The sequence below is a fragment of the Echinops telfairi genome, unplaced genomic scaffold, assembly GCF_000313985.2.
Source record: "Echinops telfairi isolate 266 unplaced genomic scaffold, ASM31398v2 ScPeMD7_2;HRSCAF=8, whole genome shotgun sequence".
NCBI classification, from domain to species: Eukaryota; Metazoa; Chordata; class Mammalia; order Afrosoricida; family Tenrecidae; genus Echinops; species Echinops telfairi.
Genome location: NW_022103898.1, coordinates 20,463,503 through 20,486,530, shown reverse-complemented (window position 1 = coordinate 20,486,530; position 23,028 = coordinate 20,463,503). Strand labels below are relative to the sequence as shown.

The 23,028-nt window shown below is 48.8% G+C and overlaps 1 protein-coding gene across 2 annotated transcripts in view; it reads right to left on the bottom strand.

Annotated features, from left to right (window-relative positions):
• Positions 1–23,028, bottom strand: part of NUAK1 (NUAK family kinase 1) — a 94,637-nt gene that overhangs the window by 22,526 nt on the left and 49,083 nt on the right. For both annotated transcript variants that reach the window (XM_045290739.1, XM_004700732.2), the window contains exon 3: positions 3,156–3,307. In XM_045290739.1, coding sequence (XP_045146674.1) covers positions 3,156–3,307 — 152 coding nt within the window. The remainder of the gene's footprint in view (positions 1–3,155; positions 3,308–23,028) is intronic.

Here is a 23,028-nt window from a genome sequence, read left to right as displayed (position 1 = left end):
CCCCAAGGGGCCTTTTTTTTTCTTTTCTTTTAAATCATTTTATTGGGGGCTCATCCAACTCTTATCACAATCCATACATACATGCATTGTGTCAAGCACATTTGTACATTTGTTGCCATCATCATTCTCAAAACGTTTTCTTTCTACTTGAGCTCATTTTCCACCTGCCTCCCTCTCCTTCCCTCCCTCAGGAACCCTTACACTGATATCTCCCTTCACCCACTTTTCTGTTGTCCGTCCCCAAGGGAGGAGGTTATATGTCAATCATTGTGGTCAGTTCCCCCTTTCTCACCCACCTTCTCTTTGCCCTCCTGGTATCGCTACTCTCATCGGTCCTGAGGGGTTTATCTGTCCTGGATTCCCTGTGTTTCCAGCTCTTATCTGTACCAGTGTATATCTTCTGGTCTAGCCGGATTTGTAAGGTAGAACTGAGATCATGATAGTGGGGGAGGGGGAAGTAGGACGCATTAAAGAACTACAGGAAAGTTGTATGTTTCATCGTTGCTACACTGCACCCTGACTGGCTCATCTCCTCCCTGTCACCCTTCTGTAAAGGAATGCCCAATTGTCTACAGATGAGCTTTGGGTCTCCACTCTGAATTCCCCTCATTCACAACCAAGAGGCCTTTTCTTTGTGGTTGTTAGCCCCCCCTCGAACAATGAACTCAGACCACTGTGCCCCTGAGGGTCTTCCTGGGAATATCTTCAGAACTAGATCACCAGGCCTTTCTTCCTAGTCTATCTGAGTCTGGAAGCTCGGCTGAGAACTGTAACTCAGCATCATGGCAACACGGCAACTGCCAGCCTCCACCCACAGGGGATGGCTGGGGACAGGCTGCCCCAGCTAGAAATGGGGCTGAGGTCTCCACATCTCATTCAAATTCATTACCATCAAGTCAATTCCAACTCCTAGTCCCCTACAGGGCACGGCAGGGCAGAACTTCCCCTAGAGGTTTCTAAGGTGGTCGCTCTACAGGAGTAGAAAGCTCCATCTTTCTTCTGAAGGGCAGCTGGGGATTCAAACTGCTGACCTGGCAGTTGGCAGTCCATCTCATCACCCACTATGGGCCACCAGGGCCCCTAGAATTTAGGAAATCTATCACCGAGCCAGCACTGCACCCACACAGGTATATCCAAAGCAGTCAAGAGGATTCTGAACGTCCCTCTCTGCTTAGCACAGTGCAAGATGGAGTGCAGATGACAGGAGCAGGCTGATGAGACTGCAGCCATTGGCCTGATGGTTGCCACACGGCATGACGCTCCCATTCAGGCAGGCAGCTGAGAGGTGAAAGGGGCCATCAACCTGCAGGCTGTTGTTGGCCCACGTGGCAGCAGCCGCTGGCATGCTCAGTTTGCTAAGAGCCCAGTTCTCTGTTTTTGGAAGTGGGCAGGCACGGAAAGGGAGGTGGGACTGAAAGTACCAGGTGCTTGAGGCTGAGCAGGTAATAACAGGGGACAGGTTTGCCCATCACTCTGCTTCCAGACATTTGCAACGGAAGCTTGTCTTTTGTGCAAAAACCACTGGCTAGAAACTCTTTGTCATTCATTCAAGAGTTCTCGAGTTCAGACTCTGGTGTGTTTACAGTTGGGTCTCTGCTGTTTATTTTCCTTTCCATTTGACAGTTTCTAATGTTTCTGAACGCCCTGGTTGGGGGGAGAGAGAGTCAGAAACATGTCTCTCTGCCCCACCCTGTTTCTAAGCCAAACCTCCAAGGAGGCATTTTGAATTCAGAAACACACAAAGCAAGCCTCCAGGAGGAAAGATCTGGAACAAAGGGGTCCGGAGGGTTGTTTAAATATTGGGAGCAGTTTGACTTACATGGCTGCCTTCCTGGTTTGTTGGGGTTTTTTTGGCCATACGATGGGGTGGGTCCAATAAAGCCCTTTTTATACAGAACCCAATTGGGCACACATACCTCAAATAATGAGGGTAAGGTCTGACACGAGACCCACTGAAGCAATACATATTGGGTGATCTGAATCACCAGTGGCTCCGGAGGTGTCACCGAGAGGTCCAACGATGCTCACATGCATAAGGGTATGAATAATGCAACGTCTTCCAATTACCGATAATCTTTCCAGAACCACTGAGTTCACCAGAATATTTAAGGAGCCAGGAAGCTCATGCTGTGAGCACTTGCAAAAAGGAGGAAGAGGAGGACAAAGAGTAAGAAGAAGAGAAAGAGGAAGAAGAAGAAGGCTCTATTTGGATGCCCTGCTGATTTGAAGACACTCCTTAGCCCTCTATCACTGATCTCAAAATGAATGACTAAGCCAACCAATTGTGACAGTTCTGGGGGAAAGTGTGCACAGAATGACAGCATGAAGCTGCCCTAAGTGGTCCACAGCAAGACTGGCGGGAGCATGGCTCAGAATTAGGTGTGAGGCCAAAGGGAGACGCCCTTGGCTGCATGATCGGCACATCCCTTGAAGTGCGTACCAATCAAATGTGTGTGCACACAGATCGCCAATGTGCAACCTGCCTAGGAAGGAAAGGCAACAAGAGCACAGGACGGTTCAGCTCATCTGGACCAAGCATCTCACTCCCTGCTCAGGGAGGGAACGCTTTATAAATGTAGATGCTGAAGGCTCTTTCTAATGACCCGAAGTTGGAACCAGTGTCTATGTCCAACCATCACAGCTCACTCGCAACATTTTTACAGCGAATTTTTAAGATAAGAAAATGTTTCCATTTGAATATGGAGTGACTGAACAGCAGCGGCACACAACGTGGTAAAAATAAATGCAAGCTCGATGCCACGCAGCCCTCGGGGTGGCATCCTAGAACAGAAAAAGACCCTTGGTGGGCACACTCGTGAGATCTGGAATTCCCTTAATAATAAGGTGCTGATGCGGGTGTCTTGCTGTAAGCAAAGACTAAGGGACTGAAGGGATGTCAGACCCCATGAGGGGTGTCTCCATCAAAGGTTATTCAAAAGGAGATGCTGAAAGAAGGGCACGGTGGGGAAGGGGTAAAAGGAAACAAGGGGTTAAAAAAAAGTGCAAAAGGAAACAGACAACAGGGTCAAGGGTGAGGGACCCCCGAGTCTAGTATCAGCGGGGACAGTGACTCTCCACACCCTCAGCCATGGGGGCCAGCACCATCATGTGACAAAACCACCCTGCCCTCCGCTCGGAAACGCTGAGCGCCCTACCTTGTGACAGTAGTGCACAGCAGAGACGATCTGTCGGAAGAAGTGCCGCGTCTCTCTCTCGCTCAGGCGTCGCCGCTCGCTGATGTAATCGTACAGCTCCCCTTTGCTGGCATACTCCATGATGATCACAATCTTATCTTTGTTCTCAAACACTGTGGGGGAACGGCAACAAACAGCCACGTGAGCAACACAACACGCTCCCGCATGACCACAGGGAGGATAACACGATGTCACCAACAGGCACACACCCCTCGGGCCATTCAGCATCACTCCATCGGAGGACACTGGCACAGGTGTTATTGTTATGGACACGCCTTCATGACACCAAGGGGCAGGTGGCTCTTAACTGAGGTTCCCCAACCTTACAACCTCATCCCACCCAAATAGCCCTCCTGCAGAATGAACACTTCCTCTCCATCCTTTTAAGTTTCAGTCTTTTTGTGTCTTTATGTCTAAGGCAAGTTTCTTGTGGGCAGCGTATCAATGGTTTATGTTTTTATTTGGGTTGGGGGGGGGTTTAATCCATTTGGTCACCCTTTGCCTTTTGCGTGGGGTGTTCACACCAGTTCCATCGAAGGTCAGTGCTGAAACCAAGTGTCTATTTCACTCCTTCTGCTGTTGGGGGCAAGGTTGGTTTTCTCTTTCATCTAATCGGTTTCTGGTATTCGGACTTTTCTTGCAAGGGCTCCTATTGCTTGCTTCATTTCTAAATGTTCTTTCTCAGGGATTCCTTGGTGGTTACAAACTTACTACATATGTTACAGGACTTCCCACTGCAACAATGTTTAACACATGAACAACAGTTACCATATAATAAATCTACTTCTCCCATCCCCATTTCTGTTGGTGCACTCCATCTGCATCAGTTTACAATCAATATTCTGTAAGTTCAATTCAGGCATGCTTCTTACAAACTTGATGTTGTATTGTTTGATTCACTGAACAGAAAATATAATAGGATATTAAATATCCTTATGTTTGACTGTGCGGTTACATTATTTAGAGATATTCTCTCTCTCTCTCTCCCTCCCTCCCTCCCTCCTCCATCCTTCCTCCCTTCCACGTATAATTAATTCACTGTCACCAAGTCAATTCCAACTTATACCTGCCCTAAGGGACAGGGTAGAACTGCCCTTGTGGGTCTCTGAGATTATAACTCTATATGGGATTAGACAGCCTAGTCTTTCACTTGAGGTGGGGGCTGGGGGGCAGCTGGTGGTTTCTGAACGGCTGGCCTTGCAGTTGGCAGCCCAATGCATAACCACTACACCACCAGGGCTCCTCCCATGTATAGATTCAAGTATGGATTGAATGCTATCATCTCTACATTTGGAGTAAAGTACATCTGGAGTACTTCCTTGAGTGATACTTGTCAAATTGGGCTGATGGGGCAAACTCTCAGAGTTTTTATTTGTGTAGGCCTGTCTTGATTTCCTCGTCTTTTGAATGACAACTTAACGGATCTTCTGATCTCTGGAGTTTCTGGGGAAGAGATCTGCACTAACCTATGTTGAATTTTCCTCTTCCTGTCTCCATACTGCTCTCCTTTTCGTTGATATTCAAGGAGTTCCTTAAGATGTGATGCAGACTTGATCACAATTTTTTGTGTCTTCTGATTGGAGGTTGGAGTAAATTCCTGGATTTGCATTCTGATTTTCTCTTGGAAAATTGCTTCCATGCTTTTAGTCCTATGGTGCTCAGGGATTCCATAATTCAAACATTAGATGCCTTAACTTAACCTCTAGCTTGTTTTGGGGGGGTGCTTGATTTTTTTTTCTACTTCTCCCTCCCTCTCCTCGAGACTCCGCACATCCCAGTCCTTTAGTCTGTCTCCTGTTGTTCTCCGTATTGTTGACGTAAGTCTGCTCTCTCAGAGCCAGCCACTAGGTTCTCCGGCTCGAGGAGTTATTTGTTCATTGGTTTTGTGTTCTCAATTGCCTTCTTGATGTCTCTCGTTCTGTTCCTCCATGGGTTTCCTGATCTCCGTGAATGTATTCTCTGTGTGCTTTGTTTTTTAAAAACACCCTTAGCACCGTCATCTGAAAAACATTAATTATTTACATGAGTCTGCCCTCCAATGGAGAAATTTCCTTTTTGTCATGATTTGCTTTTTTTGATCGATCCTTCTTCTCTTGTGATTTCTGTGTGTTTTACAGTTTTTTCTTTGTTTGTTTTGGCTGAATCTGGGGCATTTTGTGTCCTCTCTTCTCTCTCTGCTTTGAATTTTATATTCTGGTTTTTGTAGGAATATTTTCCTCATTGGGTGCCCTGGTGATGAAATGACTGCCTACTGAAAGACCAGGACTCACACCCCCAGCTGCTCCATGGAAGAAACATATGGCAGGCTGCCTTGACAATGACTCACAGCCCTGCGGACTCCCCCCACAGGACAGTTCCCCTCTGCCTCACAGTCACAGGAGTCTGGATCAACCCAGCAGCACTGGACCCCGTAGCTTCTCCAGAGAAGCACCAAAAGGCCCTTGTATCCTTTGACTTTTTTCGATGATGATTCAAGAGTCCAGAGGCTTAGCCGCCCAACTCTACAACAGCTCAACTGCCATGTGGACCTCGGAGATCTCGGTCTATGCTTGTTGCCGGTGGAGCAGTTCCTTGAAGAGTAAGTGGGAGTGGCCACTTACTTCATCGTCCTACTCTGCCCTCTCACTTCAAGTTTTGCATACTTTATATGTTTTAGCTCACTTAAACCGTATGAGGAACAATCCATCATTTTTTTTTTCAATCCATCATTTTTTTTTTCAATCCATCATTTTATGATACATAGCATAAGAGAAATGAAACTGAGGCATTAAAGGTTAGGTGACCTGTAGAGCCTGCCATCCAGAGGGGCAGGATTCACACTTAGGCCAGTGCGCTCCAGACACCAAGCCATGAGCCAAGAGATCACACTGCATCTGAGGAAATGGCTAAATCAGCTGCCCCTGGCTTCCAGTGTGGATGAACATCCAGGATGCCAGAGGACCACAGCAATCACTTCAAGCTGGTTCCCTCTTTCCAACCTCAGCCCCTTTTCATCAGCCTCCATACCCTCCTTGGCCTAATTTCCTAAAATATTTGCAACTTGTAAATGCTTCTCATGCTCCAACCGTGATGCTCTCTGACAGTGATGCTTAAACTCTGCTCTACCAAGTTCTTGGGGCTATGGGAAGACACACCGGTCGGGAGAAGGGCACCCACAAAGAATAGGCCCTGGGTCCTCGGCACCTCTCCAACTCAAACCGCTCCATTTGTCTGCTTTATGCTTTGGGCTTGTAGGGCGGATGTCCTTTCAGCAGAGACCAAAAAAATTATAGCTGTTTTGAAATCCATCGCCTCCAAGAGGGCAATAGTGCAATGGTTAAGCGCTCAGCTGGGCAGCCAAAGGGCGGCCAAGAAAACCCATGGAGAAGTTCTATAGGTCACAAAGGGTGGCTACGGGTCAGAAATCAACTCAATGGCACCAACGATAAGGGCTATGGGTCCATTTATCTTTGTAAGGTTTCTAAAAGACCCTCGACTACCTTACTCCACCTCATTAGCATCTCCCACTCCCCAAAGGCATCCCATGTAGCACAGGAGAGGACTGCTTGCTGTTTCTCTTGATCTTATACACACACACACACACACACACACACACTGCTGGTTCCCACTGCCATGAGCTCCCCACCTGCTCTTGCCTTTCCCTCCCCGTCTTCCCCTCCCAGGGAAATTCCTTCTCACTAGTCAAGAGTGTAGTCAAATGTGGCTAGTTCATTGCTTCCTTTCTACCTCCCACTACACAAATGCATACTGTCATCATCATGCTTTCCCATGGTGCAGTACTTGTTGGTTTACCCATCTATTTCCTCTGTCTGGACCATGAGCATATGGAGAGAGTGCTTACATCTTTAGTCTGGGAATCAGAGAGACGCCCATGGAAGAGTCCCGGATCTGCCTCACCCTTGCTGCGTGACTCTGGGGAAGTTGCGTGTCCTCTCTCTGCCTCAGTTTCACCCACTATAAGGCATGGATCCTAGGCCCCAGTATGTTGCAGCACCATTTGGGGGTTGTTGTTAACACACAGAGCAAGACCAGCATCTACAGGTACAGTCAATACAGATGGCTGTGAGTGTGGGTACCAAAATCACTGAGACTCACGTCCCACCCCCACGCCCCTCCCCACCCCCAAAAAAGACCTACACTCAGAGAGACAGACCCACTGAACAAGGAACTGCGCTGAACTGGGATCTGCCCCAGGCCTGCTCCCCTGTCCTCCCACACCTTGTCATTGGCTGCTAGAAGCTAGGACCCCTCCAGTTCCTTCTTGGCTCCTTCAAGTCCCGCCAACGGTCTCTGATACAATTAAGGGGAAAGGAGTTGGGCAGGGAGGAGAGGGAGGCGAGAACCGCAGATAAAATTGGCTGCTCCGGTGTCTGCTGGCCTCGGTGTACCTCGCTGCCCCAGCCCCTGCCCAGGATTTCAGTCTGGAAATAGTTTTCATGAACAATAAACTTTGGAAACTGGCAAAGCCGACTCCCAATGGATGGCTCAGGGGCCAAGCCTTAGAGGCCAGCAGTGTGCCCTGGAGCGCAGTGGGGTGTCTTGGGTTAAAAAGGAGGGACGGTGGAAAGAGGGAAAGGGCCCTGACAGATAAACAAAGGAGACTCAGACTGCAGAGAGCCTGGCGGCTCCTGAAAGGAGGCCGGAGCTACTGGTCTCTGCAGCGGGGCTCTGAAAGAGAAGCAGACAAGAGAATTGTTTCAGGGTCTGTGGATTCTTCCCTTTCCAACCGGCTGATTTGGTAGCGAGGGCACATGAACACAGCTCAGTTCAGCAAATGCTCTACACGCTGGCTGCCCTCAGAGCCCTGGGGATGCAACAGGCAGGTGCTCCCCTGCAATCTGGTGCTGGTGCTTCCAACCTTCATAAACCCGCTGGTTCTTCCTCTCACATCCTGAGCCCATCTCCCAGTCTCACTGAGCCCACCATCCTGGCCCGGAGCCCCTGCCCTCTCAGGCCCTCCTCATGGGTCTCTAACTCCCTGCCAGCTACCTATTCCAAATGAGGTTCCACGAAACCAGGGATTCTGGAGGGAAAAGGGAGGTGAATGACTTAGAAAGGGAGGTAAATGACTCTTGGAGAGTCTGGTTTCTTTAACATCCAAGTTTCACAGGTTGATCTGGCCATTTCACTATGCCTGGTGGCACCGTGGTTAAGTGCTCAGCTGCTAACCGAGAAGTCAGCCGTTGAAAGCCACCAGCCAGCCTCTCCACAGAACACTCCATACTGAGTGCTGCCTTAGACACTCCGTAGGACAGTGAATTCTCCCATCGCACAGGGTCACCATGAGACAGAACTGCCTTGGCAGCAATGGGTTTCATTGGCATCCATAGTAACCGATGTCCCCAGGGACCATGTGGGAAACAAGAGAGGAAGGAGATGACAGCGGCATGACAAGATCAGCCTCTCCACCTGGAAGGCACGGCTGGTGGGCAGCTGGTCAGAGAGCACTGTCCAAATGGCCAGGCCTAGCCGTAGACGCAACTCATGGTCAAGGCCATCACCGTAACCCTAGGTCCGTTGCATCTGTAAGCGCTGCTATTGGGTAGATGTGATCTCAACTCTGAGTGACCAAATCTTATGCTCTGGAAAAGCCCTCCACCACCTTCCTCCATCATTCCTTTCCTTGCCTTGTCTACCAAAGCAAACTAACCAAACTCGCTGCCATCGAGTCAGTGCCGACTCACAGCGGCCCTCTGGGCCAGGGGAGAACTACCCCTGTGAGTTTCCAAGACTAACTTTTTTATGGGAGCAGAAAGCCTCATCTTTCTCCCAAGGAGTGGCTAGTGGGTTTGAACCACTGACCTTGAGATCCAATACATAACCCACAACCCCATCGGGGCTTTTTCCTTACCTAATACTCCTTGATTAAAGGGACCCCAACACCATTGCCTTTTCTGTGAATGCGTCTATGAGAAGTCTATTTGAAGCAATTATCCGAGTGTTAAGCTGAGTCTTAGTGGTTCAAGCTCACCCAGAATCCTCTTGGAAGAGAAGCAGGGCTATCTACTTCCAAAAATATGAGCCACTGAAAACTCAGGGGAGCACGCAGATGTGCTGCTGTGTTCTTGGTCCTAACCTTGGAGCACCCATGACTCAAGGAGATGTCAGCACGTTATGGTCAGAGCTTCATGAGCTCTTTCTTAATACTAGCTGAAGGCCTGCTACATGGCAGGCACCAGCGTTTATCATGTTTTATCATGGTTCATCTCGTTCTAGCCACACAATAGCCCCTGGCCCTGTGGGTACCTTCAATGCACAGGCAAGAAATCCGGGGTGCAAGGAAGTTAATCCTCGCCAGAGGCTACAGGTAGAGCCAAGACTGGGTGGAGCCCGCAGACTCCAAACTCCTCGCTCTCAGCCACTTCTGCATATGCCTCCTTTTCCTGAAGCTCAGTCTCTTCTTCCGTCAAATGAGACTCGGTGTCGCTTGCTCATCTGGTGGCTGGGTCTAGCACCCTCGGTAGACTGGCTGACCAATGCTTTCTAAACGGAAGCGACCCCCATAATTGCTTCATGCCTCTCCATGGCCGCTCTGGCGAAAAGCAGGCTCCCCATCCACCCCCCACCCCACCCCTCGTGCCTGCCCGGCCTCTCTCTGAAACATGTTGTGGCAGCTGCAGGGTCACAGGACTTCCCTACAGGAAGGCACCTTAAGGATCATCTATTATGCTTCCAGTATATGCCAGGATTTATAATGTTTAACAGGAAGGCCCTGGGAATTCGCGCCGAAGAATGAGCAGCTTCCACACCCTTGGCCCGCAGCTCCTTGCCCACCCCGAGGCCACAATCGGCGAAGTGGCAGCAATGCTCTTGGCCATTCTGCTGGCAAGAGGGCTACTTCCCTTGGGCACTTCGACAACTGGGTCTTTATAAGCCCAGAAATCTTGTCTGTGTTTATGTTATTAGTCACTAAGCAAAAGCTTTTATTTTCCACCCATTGGGAAGGGTTTCCTTTCTGGAAAAAAAAAAAAAAAGAAACCTTGTGTCTCTTGGCCAGACAGTCTTACCCAGAAGCCCGACAGCTCCAGAAGGGTATGGAACACCATGGCCCATGGCGTGCCAGGCCTACCAGGGAAATGAACACCCAGAAGAGATGCTTCAGTCAGCTCCAGTCAGCCAGCAGCACTGGGACCCTGTCCTTTGGGTGCTAGTCCCAGTGGCTGGTAGAACAGCAAAACTGATAAAGCATGGATAATGTGCCTGGTAGCCACACTGCACAGTGCAAGCAGCTAGTGCACTCAGCAGCTAATGGAGAGGTTACAGGTTCAAATCCACCTGTAGGTTTCAGAGGCTGCAAATCTTAATGGGAGTAAAAAGCATAAATCATCTCCCTCCAAGTGGCTAGTGGTTTCAAACTACTAACCTTATGTCTAGCAGCCCAATACTGTTAGCAGTCCAAGGCATAAACCACTATGCCACCAGAGTTCCTAGCCACGACCCTAACCCTAACCCTGGCCCTCTGGTTGAATGCTTCTGGAATATCAGTCATTGAAAACCCTGTGGAGCCCAGTTCTGTTTGGACACGAGTCAGAGTGGCCTCAGTGTCAATTGGCCATGGTCGTGGTATGAGGGTGGCCTTGGAGGAGCCCAGAGATGCCTTTGCTAGTTTGAGAGGGAGGAAACCCGGCAGCAGGGCGGCAAGAATGAGGGCACAGGCAGAGCGAGGAGAGCGAGGGGGGACAGGCAAGCTGGCCAGGAGGTCCTGAGATCCCACAAGGAGCTCCAGGAGAGCCAGGGGACCAAGCGTTGCCAGGAACAATGAAAGATAAGAATGAAGCACTGGGTGCATCCAGGCTCCCGATCTATGAACCCGCTTCAGGTTCACTTTTCTCTGGGAACCTTCTCAGACAAGGAGCTTTTTTGCTGGAAACCCATTGCCATCCAGTCCATGCCAGCTCATAGCGACTCCACAGGACAGAGGAGAACTTCCCCATGCGGTTGCCAAGGCTGTAGATCAGTGGTTCTCAACCTGCCTCATGCCACAACCCTTTCACACAGTTCCTCCTGTGATGGTGACCCCAACCATAAAATGATTGTCGCTGCTACTTCATCACTGTCATGTTGCTACTGTTATGAATCATCATGTACCTATCTGATATGCAAGCTGTATGTTCACTGTTACGCATGGAACATCATGAAAGCATAGTGATTCATCACAAAAACAATAGGTCATTCTATATTGTGAACTATCCATTTCTAATGACAAATAAATGAAATTTTGTCTTGAAGCATGGTGTCACGTGGGTAACCGTCTTAATATAACAGCAGTGAATTGCATTGCTACATTTTGTGACAGTACGCGTAAAAAGCCAATGTCAGTGCAAAGGTTGAGATAGCTTCTTTCTCACCAGATCAGAAATGTGTTTTCTGATGGTCTTAGGCGACCCCTGTGAAAGGGGCATTCAACCCCCAAAGGGGTCACAACCCACAGGTTGAGAACTGCTGCTGTAAATCCTTTATGGGCCCGTCTTCCTCCCCTGGAGCAGCTGATAGGTTCAAAACAACGACTTTGTTTCACTAGCAGCCGAGTATAATAACCATCTCAAAACCACATGCACGCCAATGAGTTGATGCCAACCCAGCGACCCTGTAGGACAAGGTAGGGCTGCCCCCTGTGAGATTCCAAGATCGTAACTCTTTACGGGAGTAGAAAGCCTGGTCTTTCCCCCCTTGAAGGGACTTGTGTTTTTGAACTGCTGACCCTGTGGATTGTAACCAAATGTGTAACCACTCACCACAGTTAACCGTGGATTGAACAATTACTGCGTGTTGTGGATGACCTCAGGGTACCCTCACACGTGGTTCTCTGAGGCGAGTACTCACATTATCCCTAGCTTCTCTCCCTCACTGCCACTGAGTCCACTCTGACTGCTGGCGAGCCTGTCGGTCAGAGTACATCTGGCCATCAGTTCCCAAGGCTGTACATCTTTACCAGAGTAAACGCTTCATTGTTCTCCTGAGAGGCAGCTGGTAGTTCAAACTGCTGACCTTGTGGTTAGAAGGTGGAAATCAAGGTCCACCTCAATTCCCCCAGTTCCTCTTTCTGTCCCTAGACAACTCTCCTGGGATAATTTCATATCAGCCATATCATAAATTAGTTTTGCCATTTTTTTCCTTTTACAGGCTGACTCATGCCATCTCTATCGGGTGGTGTCTGGTTGCCTTTGATCAACATTACGTGTCTTAGAATGACCCAGGATGGTGCAGCAGAGAGCACTGGAGAGCCTTGCATTGTGTGAACGTAGTATCCACACTTGCTTGCCCATCCGACTGCTGGTGGACATAGGAGTTGTTTTCAGCTAAGGGGTCACACTGTGAATAATGCTGCTGAGAGCATTCTTTTGGTCCTTATCTGGATGCATCACCATTAGGTTGATGTGATGCCCCCTTTGTGTGACTACACCTTCTCCCATCATTGACTTCTTTTCTGTGCATAATACTCCTTCAGCACAGAGAACCTCCATCATCGCCTCTTCTACAAAAATGCTTTTATGATCTGTCTACTGAAAGAATTGGTCAGAGCCCTTTGCTAAATGTTGGAGGCTCAGTCCCCTTGGAAGGATGATCTACTTCCAGACATATCAAGTCATTGAAAACTCTACGGAGCCCAGTTCTACTCTGACACACCTGAGGGCATAAAAACAATGTAAGACAGTCTTTGTCCACAAGAAGTTGCTACCTAGCTGAATACAACACAAGCAAAAAAAAAACAACAACCATTGCCATCGGGTCAATGCCAACTCACAATGTGCCTACAGGACAAGGTAGAACTGTGAGTTTCCAAGACTGTGATGCTTTATGGGAGTAGAAAGCCCCATCTTTCTTCTTGTGTGCAACTAGAGCTTATAAAATAATCCATTCCCTAAGGGTGGCATAAGGAGACCTGGTAGCACAGTGCTTATGCTTTGGGCTGCTAGCAACAAGGTCGGCAGTTTGAAACCACCAGCTGCTCCAAGAGAAAAAGAGTTACAGTCTCAGAAACCGCAGAGGGAGTTCTACTCTGTCCTATAGGGTCATGTGAATCTGAACTGATTCAATGGCAGTGAGTTGGATTTTTTTAACTGTTGCACAGACATTAAGATCGATGGACATTGGGGCTCTAATCAAGTACTCCCTCAATTTAAAAACACTTTGTTCTATTAACCTGGCATTCCATGATGCTTAAGTTCCCAACATGATCACTGAAGATAGAGTGAGTGCATAAGCGAATGCGAATGAAGAAAGCTGATGGTGCCTAGCTATCGAAACATATAGCATCTGGGGTCTTAAAGCCTTGAAGATAAACAAGTGACCATCTAGCTGAAAAGCAACAAAGCCCACATGGAAGAAGCACACCAGCTTGTGAGAACATGAGGTGTCGATAGGATAAAGTACCAGTCATCAAAGAGCAAAAAATCCTATCACTGTGAATTGGGTGGGGTGGGGTTTGTGTGGACTGGAGACCCAAAGCCCATCTGTAGGCAACTGGACATTCCCCGACAGAAGGGTCATGGGGAGGAGACGAGCCAGTCAGGGTGCAGTATAGCACTGATGAAACATATAACTTTTCTCTAGTTCTGTAATGTCACCTCCCCCCCACTATCATGATCCCAATTCTACCTTACAAATCCAACTAGAACAGAGGATGTACACTAGTACAGATAAGAGCTGGAAACACTGGGAATCCAGAACAGATAAACCCCTCAGGACCAATAATGAGAGTAGTGATACCAGTAGGGCAAGGAGAAGGGGTGGGAGGAAGGGGGAACTGATCACAAGGATCTACATATAACCACCTCCCTGGGGGACAGGCAACAGAAAATGGGGTAAAGGGAGACATCAGACAGTGTAAGGCATGAAAAAATAATAATAATTTATAAATTATCAAGGGTTCATGAGGGAGGGAAGGTGAGGGAGGGAGGGGAAAAAATGAGGAGCTGATACCAAGGGCTCAAGTAGAAAGAAAATGTTTGAGAATGATGGCAACCAATGTACAAATGTGCTTGACACAATGGATGGATGGATGGATTGTGATGAGTTGTACGAACCCCCAATAAAATGATTAAAAAAAAAAAAAGAATAACTTAGATGATGAGGGAGGGACATCAGGGAGGCAAGTCTCAATGGGCCAGAAAAGAAACCCAGAGACACCAAGAATAGAGCTGAATCACCCAAAGTGAGTTGAGTTTTACTCTTCTAGATGATTTTATTGCACATCTTAAAATATCACAACTCGCTGCCTTTTCTTTCCCTGTCCCCAGAAGGGCTTTCTTCCCAGACACCAACTTGAATTCTTTTCCTTGTTTTCTGTTTATTTTCCATTTCAAGGAGAGTGGGAATCGGTTGCTGTAGCAACAATTATTTCTCCAAATTAATTCTGAATTTCATCAGATGATCTGTTTGACAGTCCAATTTTGCCTTCTGATTGTCTGGCTTTCACAATCCCACTAATTACCCGATACCTAACGATTCCCTTCTGCTGCCCTCGAGGTTCATAACACAACTTGTATAGCTTGAGACATTGCGCATTGTAACAAGACTATTCTGGCCAGGGAGCAAGGCTGCTGAGTGAGGAGGCCTTGGGATTGTGACTATCCACCAGCATCTTGGAGGCAAACACACTAAGCCATTCAGGGGAAAACGGAGAATGGGCTGAAGAGGAGGGAGGAAATGGGTCAATTTATAGGATGCAACATGAAGATGCTTATGTCCCTTAGAAGCAAGGATGGTACGACTTCCTCCCACGGGCTTTGGACACGTTGTCTGGAGAGACCAGTCCCCAGAGAAGAACCTTATGCGTGGGAAAGGAGAGTGGCAGGGAAAAGAGAAAGACGGATGGACACAGGCTGCAACCATGGGTCACACAATGTGAGGATGGCGCAGGCCTGGCAGGGAACCCATCTGTCACTATGAGTCACAACCAACCCAACAGCACCCAACCACAATAACGATGACCCTAGGAAGAGTGGCGCTCGTGGGTGGGGTCAAGAGTTGGCACCCTCAGTTGCTCACCAAAAGACTGGAGGTTCTAATCCACCCAGAGTCACGTCAAAAGAAAGACTTAGTCATCTACCTTTAAAATAGCCGCCACTGAAGCTCTGCTCTGCACGGTTCTACTCTGACATGGGGGAGGGAGGGGGGCATGTCATGTGTCAGAATCAATTCAATGGCAACCAGCACATGAAGAGTCGATGCTGAAAAGTATAAAACATCTTTCAATGGAATAAGGCCCTCTGGGTGCCAGGTAACATCCAGGGAGGTAGATTAGCTTGAGGGTTTTAAGCAAACAAGCCAAGAGTCTAGATGTGGACCAGTCGGAATTCTCCTCATGCCATATCAATGATCTCCAAGATGCTGCCAGGACTGCCTCCCAGGTGGCGGCATGTATGACTCCCCTAACAGCCTCACCAGAAGTATCTTTCCACTCTTTTATTAACGGTCATTAAGATCCTCCCAGAAAATGAATTCATTGTTTTCATGTCAGAAAAGGGGTGGTCTTTCCTTCGAAGGAACTGTCTGGAACCAAGGAAGACCCTTTAGTTCCCATGTGCCTCATTGTTCAAAAGTTTCTCCCCCAGAGCTAAATGCCAAACGCCACATGAGCTTCACAGGCAGCCCAGGGCAATGAGGGTGAGAAGCGGCCTCGGACCAGCTGCTCCCCTATTGTCAGTGGGGTGCTCAGAGCGGAGTCAACGGGTTTTCTGGTTTGGACCATGAAAGGCTCACTAATTGCCTTTTGTTAAACGCCAACTCTTTGGGCTGTTCATGGGCATGCCCAAGGAGATGCACAGCCTCCCAGGCCACCCACTGTCAGCAACAGAATCCAGGAGAGGCAGAAGAAATGGCTAGAAAGTGCAACATTTACTTGCAGAAAAGGAGATGGAGAAAGCTAGCCAAGAATCAGCCATCCCTGCTGGGATGACTTCTGCTTTGGGGGCCCAATATCCAATCCGAGGGAGGCAGGATCACAACCAGAGCAGACAGGGCAGCTGCAGGGAGCAGGGGAATCAGAGGCGACGTGTTGGATTGATCACTGGAATCCCCCACACCCTTTCCACCACCATATCTGAGGGTCGTTGCCAAAGGAACCACCCAGGCTCCGAGGTGGAATTGGTCTCCACGGACTATTCCACCTACTCCTTATTCATGCTCTCCAGCCTTCCCGCTCATTCCCTCTGCTTGCTCTCCCACAGACGCGTACTCAGGCTCATGAGCTCACAGGCACAGAGTCTCCCACAATCTGGATTGGGGAGGCTCTCTCTCAGAATGGGTCTCAGTCAAGGTATCAAAAAGAAAGCATGCTCTCTCTTCTTTCATTCAAGCAGTTGGGGGAAGGTGGTGGGGAGGGGTCCTCCATAACCACACCCCTCATCTTCCTCTCCTGAAAACCCACATGGAGTGCTGTTACGGACGGGAGTATATCACCAAAAGAGTCCACGCGGGAATCCTGACCCCGCCACCCAAGGACGCAATTGTACTGGGAAACGGGGCTTTGTTTGTCGCATCAACGAGCTCATAGCAGTGTAAGGTGTATCCTAAACCTCGTCACTTCTGGGTGAGACATCAAGAGCAGCATAGAGCCAGAGCCAAACAAGCACAAATGGAGGAAGACAGATCCATCCCACATGAGGATCATCAAGGAACCAGGTGCTGTTAGCTATCAGAAGCTGAAAGGGACCAAATGCATACATATACAGAAAACTCCCTTATCACCTGCATTTCGGGAGAAGCCCTGGTGGTGCAGTGGTTACACATTGAGCTGATAACTGTAATGAGGAAGCTTTCTACTCCTGTAAAGAGTTACAGTCTCAATAATGCACAGGGGCAGTTCTAACACTGTCCTGTAGAGTCCCTATGAGTCTGAATGGACTCCGTGGAGTCTTTTTTTTTTTAACCAACTGCATTTGGACTTTGAAATGACAGGACTGTTAAGGAAATGTCTATCCTCTCTCTATAGCCACCCACGGGGCATTTTCTGCTGCTGCAGCACAAGGAAACTGAGGCAATGGTTTCCCTAGGGGTACCCTTCTCACACTTTCTCGCGTCATCAGGTAGAGAAGCCACAGCTGCGGTGATGAGCTCTTTGTTTATCATCTCGAAAGAGCCCTGGTGGTGTTAGGCTGCCAACCACAAGGTCAGCAGTTTGAATCCACCAGCCACTCTCCAGGGGACAGATGAGGCTTTCTGCTCGCATAGAGATCTGCAGCCTTGGAAGCCTTCAGGGGCACTTCTAATCTGTCCCAAGAGTTGCCACATGTCAGAGGGGACTAGATGGCTGTGAGTTTGGTTTGGTTTGGCTCTAGTCTCTGCCTGGCCCACCACATTCTGAGGAGTGTCTTGCCAATGCTGAGTCCAGATCCCCTCATTGGGTAACCTGGTGCAGTGGTTTGGAGCCTGACTTCAAATCTAGGCTCTGCCCCTTACCAGCTGGGTAACCTTGGCAAGTTACTTAACCTTTCTGAGCCCCGGTCTCCTCATTTATAAAATGAAGCTTCTAGCTACCTCGTGCAGGGAAGGCTTATCAGAACAGTCCTCAGCGTCCAACAAGTGCGGGAGCATGGCTGTTGCTCTTAGAATGCTGGTTTCAGCTCAAGAAAGGCTAATGCCAGGAGGCATGCCTGGATCAAACCTCAGAGTGTGGATGCAGTCATGTACCTGGCATTGGCAGAATCCACACCTGAGACCACCACGCTGTCCTGGAAGGATGTGTGTGTGACTACAGGGGAGGGTTGAAGGAAAGGGTGAAACCAATACTCAAAGGCATCCAAACGTACTGCCATCGAGTCGATTCCAACTGGTAGGGCCCTCTAGGACCAAATAGGGCCACCCCTATGGATTTCTGAGAAGGTGACTCTTTACAGGAGTAGAAAGCCTCATCTCTTTCCTAGGGAGCAGCTGGGGGTTTCTGCAACTTTATAGTTAGTCAAGCATCATGCCCTGCCAGTCGTGTCTTGACTGCCTTGGTTGGAAAGACCAATCCTGTAAGCTTCTTTATCTCACATAACCTATGTGTCCTCACCACAGTCCCTTTCCTGCTTCTGTAGTCCCACCTGTCAAGTACTGATCTGACACCGATCATGAATCTGTGACGGTTTTCTTGTCCCCTGCCTTATTTAATGAGTGTCCTCACAATGAATCCTCACCATATGACCTCATCCGAAGGGCCTCCCTCATCTGGATGATATGTCTGTGTCTTTGGCTTGTCTTTGTCCCTTTTAAGACTTCATCAAGGCTCTCCCTCGGTGATCTTTGAGACTGGGGTCTCGTTTGTTCCCTAAGACAGACGTTGAAGTTCACCTAGATCAGGGAATGTCAAGCCCGAGGGCCTCAATCAGCTAATATCACACGCCTCACCGAAGAGACGCCACTCCAGTCATTGCACGGGGTGGGGGAGTTAATGAAATATTCGACCAGATGCAACACCAAACAAATCGCACACCAAACCAAACTCACTGCCATCGAGCCGACGCCGACGCACAGCGACCCTGTAAGGCAAGGCAGAGGAGGCCCTGTGAGTTTCTGAGACTGTAACTCTCTATGGAAGTGGAAAACCCCAGCTTTCTCCCTCAGAGACTCTGGTGCTTTCGAAGTGCTGATCTTGGGGATCCCACACAACGTATAACCACTACACAGTCAGGGCTCCTTAACCAGATACGGCAGGCTACGTTTCAAGGTGATCATTGCGCAGGGCCTGCGAATGAAATTATAAACAGCCGAATGGCCCCAGTCTAGACCAATCTCCCTTCCCATGCCCCTCCCCTCGGTTTGGTGAAGTCTCCCAGATGCATGGTGCTGCCTGCTAAGCAAACTAAGACAGCCACACAGAGACTGTCCAGAGACACTATATTTCACTCCCACACCAGCTTCATGTCCACCCCCACCCCCACTTTTTTAAAAAGGAGCTCAAGCACTAGTATCATTATTCAAGGCCCTCCAAAATATTGAACTCCAGGAAGCCCCAAGAGGGCAGGCGGGACAGCAAGGGAGTGGCATTGGTTTTCAGCTGTTGTGTTTCTGTCATCCAGCCTCCAGCAAAGGGCTGGGGTGTTATCAAACGCAAACACTGGCAAGGATCCCTTGAAGGGCAAGCCGCTAACTTAATTGGAAACCCATTAGAAACACGGCTGGGCAGATCGGCGCTGAAGACTTGCTGCTAGGACTCAGGAGGAGGAGAACTCTGGTGCTGTGCTAGTCACAGGGGCGAGTCCTGCACTCGGAGCCAGTCTGCAGGGACTTCGTGTGGAACCAGTGCATCTGGCAGCCAAGGGAGCGTATTAAAATGCTCAGCAATTCGCCAGGGGTTCAAAAGAGTAAACGCAAGCACGAGACTCTGTTTTGCCAAGTTCAATGAACCATTGCATGGGGCACTGAGTCCCTGATGAGGACAGCAAGCAAAGGGCTAGTGAGTCCACCCAAGCCCCACAGAGATCACGCCCTCCTCCCTAGTGGGCATGCCCTCGTCTCTGGAATTCATGTTGACAAATGACCCAACTAGCGCAAGTGTCTAGAGCAAAGCTCATTTCCTCTTGGTTGTAGAAATGACACCCATGCACGGGTAGATCAAAACAGTGCATCAAGATCTTCCTGTGGTTGTTGTTGCTATTAGGTACCATCAAGTTGGTTCTGGTCCACTATCAATCCTATGTACAACAGAATGAAACACTGCCTGGTCCTCCGCCAGCCTCACAGTTGTGTTTAGTTTGAGCCCATTGTTGCCACCACAGTGTCAATCCATCTCCCTGAGAGTTTGCCTCTTTTTTGTTAACCCTCTACTTTACACAATCACACTTGAAAAAAATCACCAAAGCCCAGAGTAAACAAGAATATCAAACTGTAAGGCTATCGTCTCTCCACATTCCCCTTTCTAGATCGACACACTTTTCATCTCTCCGATCCTTTCTGGAAGGATGCTACACTTGAAGTAGTTAGTTTATTGTGCCAACCTGGCAAATAAACACATGTGGGGTTAGTTGAAGGGCAGAGGGATAAATGGCTCTGTGAGCCTTGCCTTTCTAGTTCTAGAGTTTCTTGCTTTGTGATGGTCAGACCAGGGTGCAGCTGCCTTAGCCAGTTCCCTACTTCAGCTGGCAAGGCTCACTTCCTGCAAGACATCCCTGAGGAGAAGCCACATGGGCCTACCCCGATAAAGTACTGGACACTGGAGCAGTCACATGGAGACCCCTACCAGCGCTGAGATGCTTACATGTTCACTGACTCGGCTTCCCTCCTGCAGTTGGCATTTTTGTGAGATGGAGGAGGACTTTGTGGATTGGTGTCGGACATATGAGTTAATGTTGGACTTGTGGGCTTGGGCAGCACTGGGTTGGGATGTTTTCTTGATGTGCACTTACCCTTTATATAAAACTCTCTCTTTTACATGAGTTTCTGTGGGTTTGTTTCTCTCATGGACCCAGACTCACACACACTCTTCCCTCCATGCCATGGTGGAATGGCAGTCTGGGCATCCTCCAGGCTGGACTCAACCTTCATTCCTTTTCAAGATTCTGGAGCTTGGGGAACCAAATGAGGTCTGAAGGGCCAAGATCAGAGTGTCCCAAAGCTTCCCAGGAAATTCTCAAAGCCTTTGCCATCTTTGAAGAATGAACGCGCAGGTGCGATGTAGTGATGGGGGAAATAAAATCCTTGGGCACATCTCTTCTGGCCTTCTTCCTCACCAAAGCAGTTTTCTGCTTTCCTAAAACTTCTTCATAGCAATTCTTCCTAATCACTCTGTGTTCTTTGAGAGAAATCTATGATTACCTCTTTGGATTTCAAAATGAAAACAAGTCTCCATAACCTTCTGAGCTGACCTCTCCACCTTGAAATTCACTGGCCCGGCAGATCCCCTGGGGGCCCACTGTTTGGATTGTTTTGCACCATAACAAGAACTGTAAAGATATGGGGTCATCAGGCCTGGGAATGGATTCAATGGCACTCGACAATGATCACAACAAACAGGTGAATTGTGCGGCACCTGAACTCTAATATCCCAGGACAGCTTTGACACAGAGGCTTGATGGCGTTGTGGGTTATGCCTTGGACTGTGGGAGCCACAAGATCGGTAGTTCAAATCCACCTCCTCTGGAGAAAAATAAGACTTTCTTATTCCTATGAGATTTACAATCTGGGAAACCCACAGAGGCTGCTCTACTCTGTCCCATGGGGTGGTTATCAGTTGGAATGGACTCATAAACCAGACTAAGACAAATGTATGACCGAGAGAACTTGTCTGCAGACCCCGACAGCTCGCAGACATGTTTAAATGTGCTTTGTTTAGAATAAGTCGGCGTGTATATGAACTGGTAGTTTCATATGTCCCCTCATATTTCTCAGCCTGACCAATGAAATCAGAATCACGGGGGTACCAGGGGGGTGGGTGTCTCTGGTCATCTCCATTTTTGCAAACACCCCATGAAAATCTAAGGCTCAGCTAGCATTGAGAATCACTGATCTAGGAGCTTGGCCTCCACCTTCTCCTCCTTGCCTCTCAGAAGTCTTTACCAGAACTTCCCACTGATCCCTAAACACGTGTGTAAACACATGTCCATTTACTGAACATGCGTCCAGCACCATGCTCAGCCATTTTATTGTCACTGAATCATCACAACCTTATCTATAGTTACCCATCTATAATCATTTTATAATTAAGGGAATGGAGCTCAGAGAGGTTAAGACACTGGCCCGAGATCATGCATGAGGGAGTAATTGACAGAGCCAACCTTCAACCCTAAATCCATCTGGACTATCAGTTACATAGTCACCCTGTTAGAGTCATGTCTGGAGCATAAGCCGTGCCCCATCCATTTGGTTTCAATGAATGAACACGATTGGAAAAAATGAATGCGAACAAGGGGTGGTACCAAGATCAAGCCCCTTGTTGTATCCTTTCAGCCATCCCCTGCCTTTGATAGGACCTAAATCAAGACCTGCTTTGAAGTCTCCCCTCTTGGGAACCCAGAACTGAGTCACTTGAACCTGAGAATGAAAACATAAAGCACTACTGGTCTTTTCAAACCACTAAGGATAGCCCTGGGGGCAGCATGGTTACAAATTACGTTGCTAATCCTGAGGTTAGCAGTTAGAAGAGAGAGGGGGCTTTCTCCCATCCTCCCTAACCCCCCAGTAAAGATTTACAGTCTCTCGGAAACCCACAGGGGCAGTTCCACCCAATCCCGTTGAGTGGCTCTGAGTGGGAACTGACCCCACTGTATGGATGCAGTGACGTGCTCCTCAGACCTGAGCTGCATCTGCCTCCTAAAGCATTAGTCTCTGTGCAGAACGCAACCCCCTCTCCCCCTGTGTTTCTGATGCAGTCACTCTGGGGCACAGGCTTCTCCAGTCCCTGCCCTCTGCTTTCTCTTCTGGCTGCAGTTGACACCCAGCTGGTGTCAGAGTGGAATGGTACTCCACAGCTTCTGATGGCTGATTTTTCAGAAGTGGATGCCCAGGCCTTATATCCAAGGCACGCAGGGGAAGACACAAAGCCCCCACCTATTGGTTAACAGTCACACGCATCCACCATCTGCATCACCCTGGGACATTGAGACTGGAGTTCATGAGCAGCTCAAAGGCGGGAGCCCTGGTGGCGTAGTGGGTACATGGTGGGGCAGTTCTATCCTGTCCTAGAGGGTCACGGTATGCCCTTCCAGAGAGATCTATTGGTCTCTCAGGAAACACAGGCAGCTTGTCAAGCATTTTCCTGGTCAGGTTCATATCTAAGAAGGTAAGAGGGCTTTAAGCTGACAGTGACAGATCCAATGTGTCTTCGTGGTAGGAACTGAGAGAATTTTCAAGAAGGGAACTCCCTCACCTCAGAGACAGCAGGCAAGCAGGGTCTGGAGCTCCTGGCAAGGGG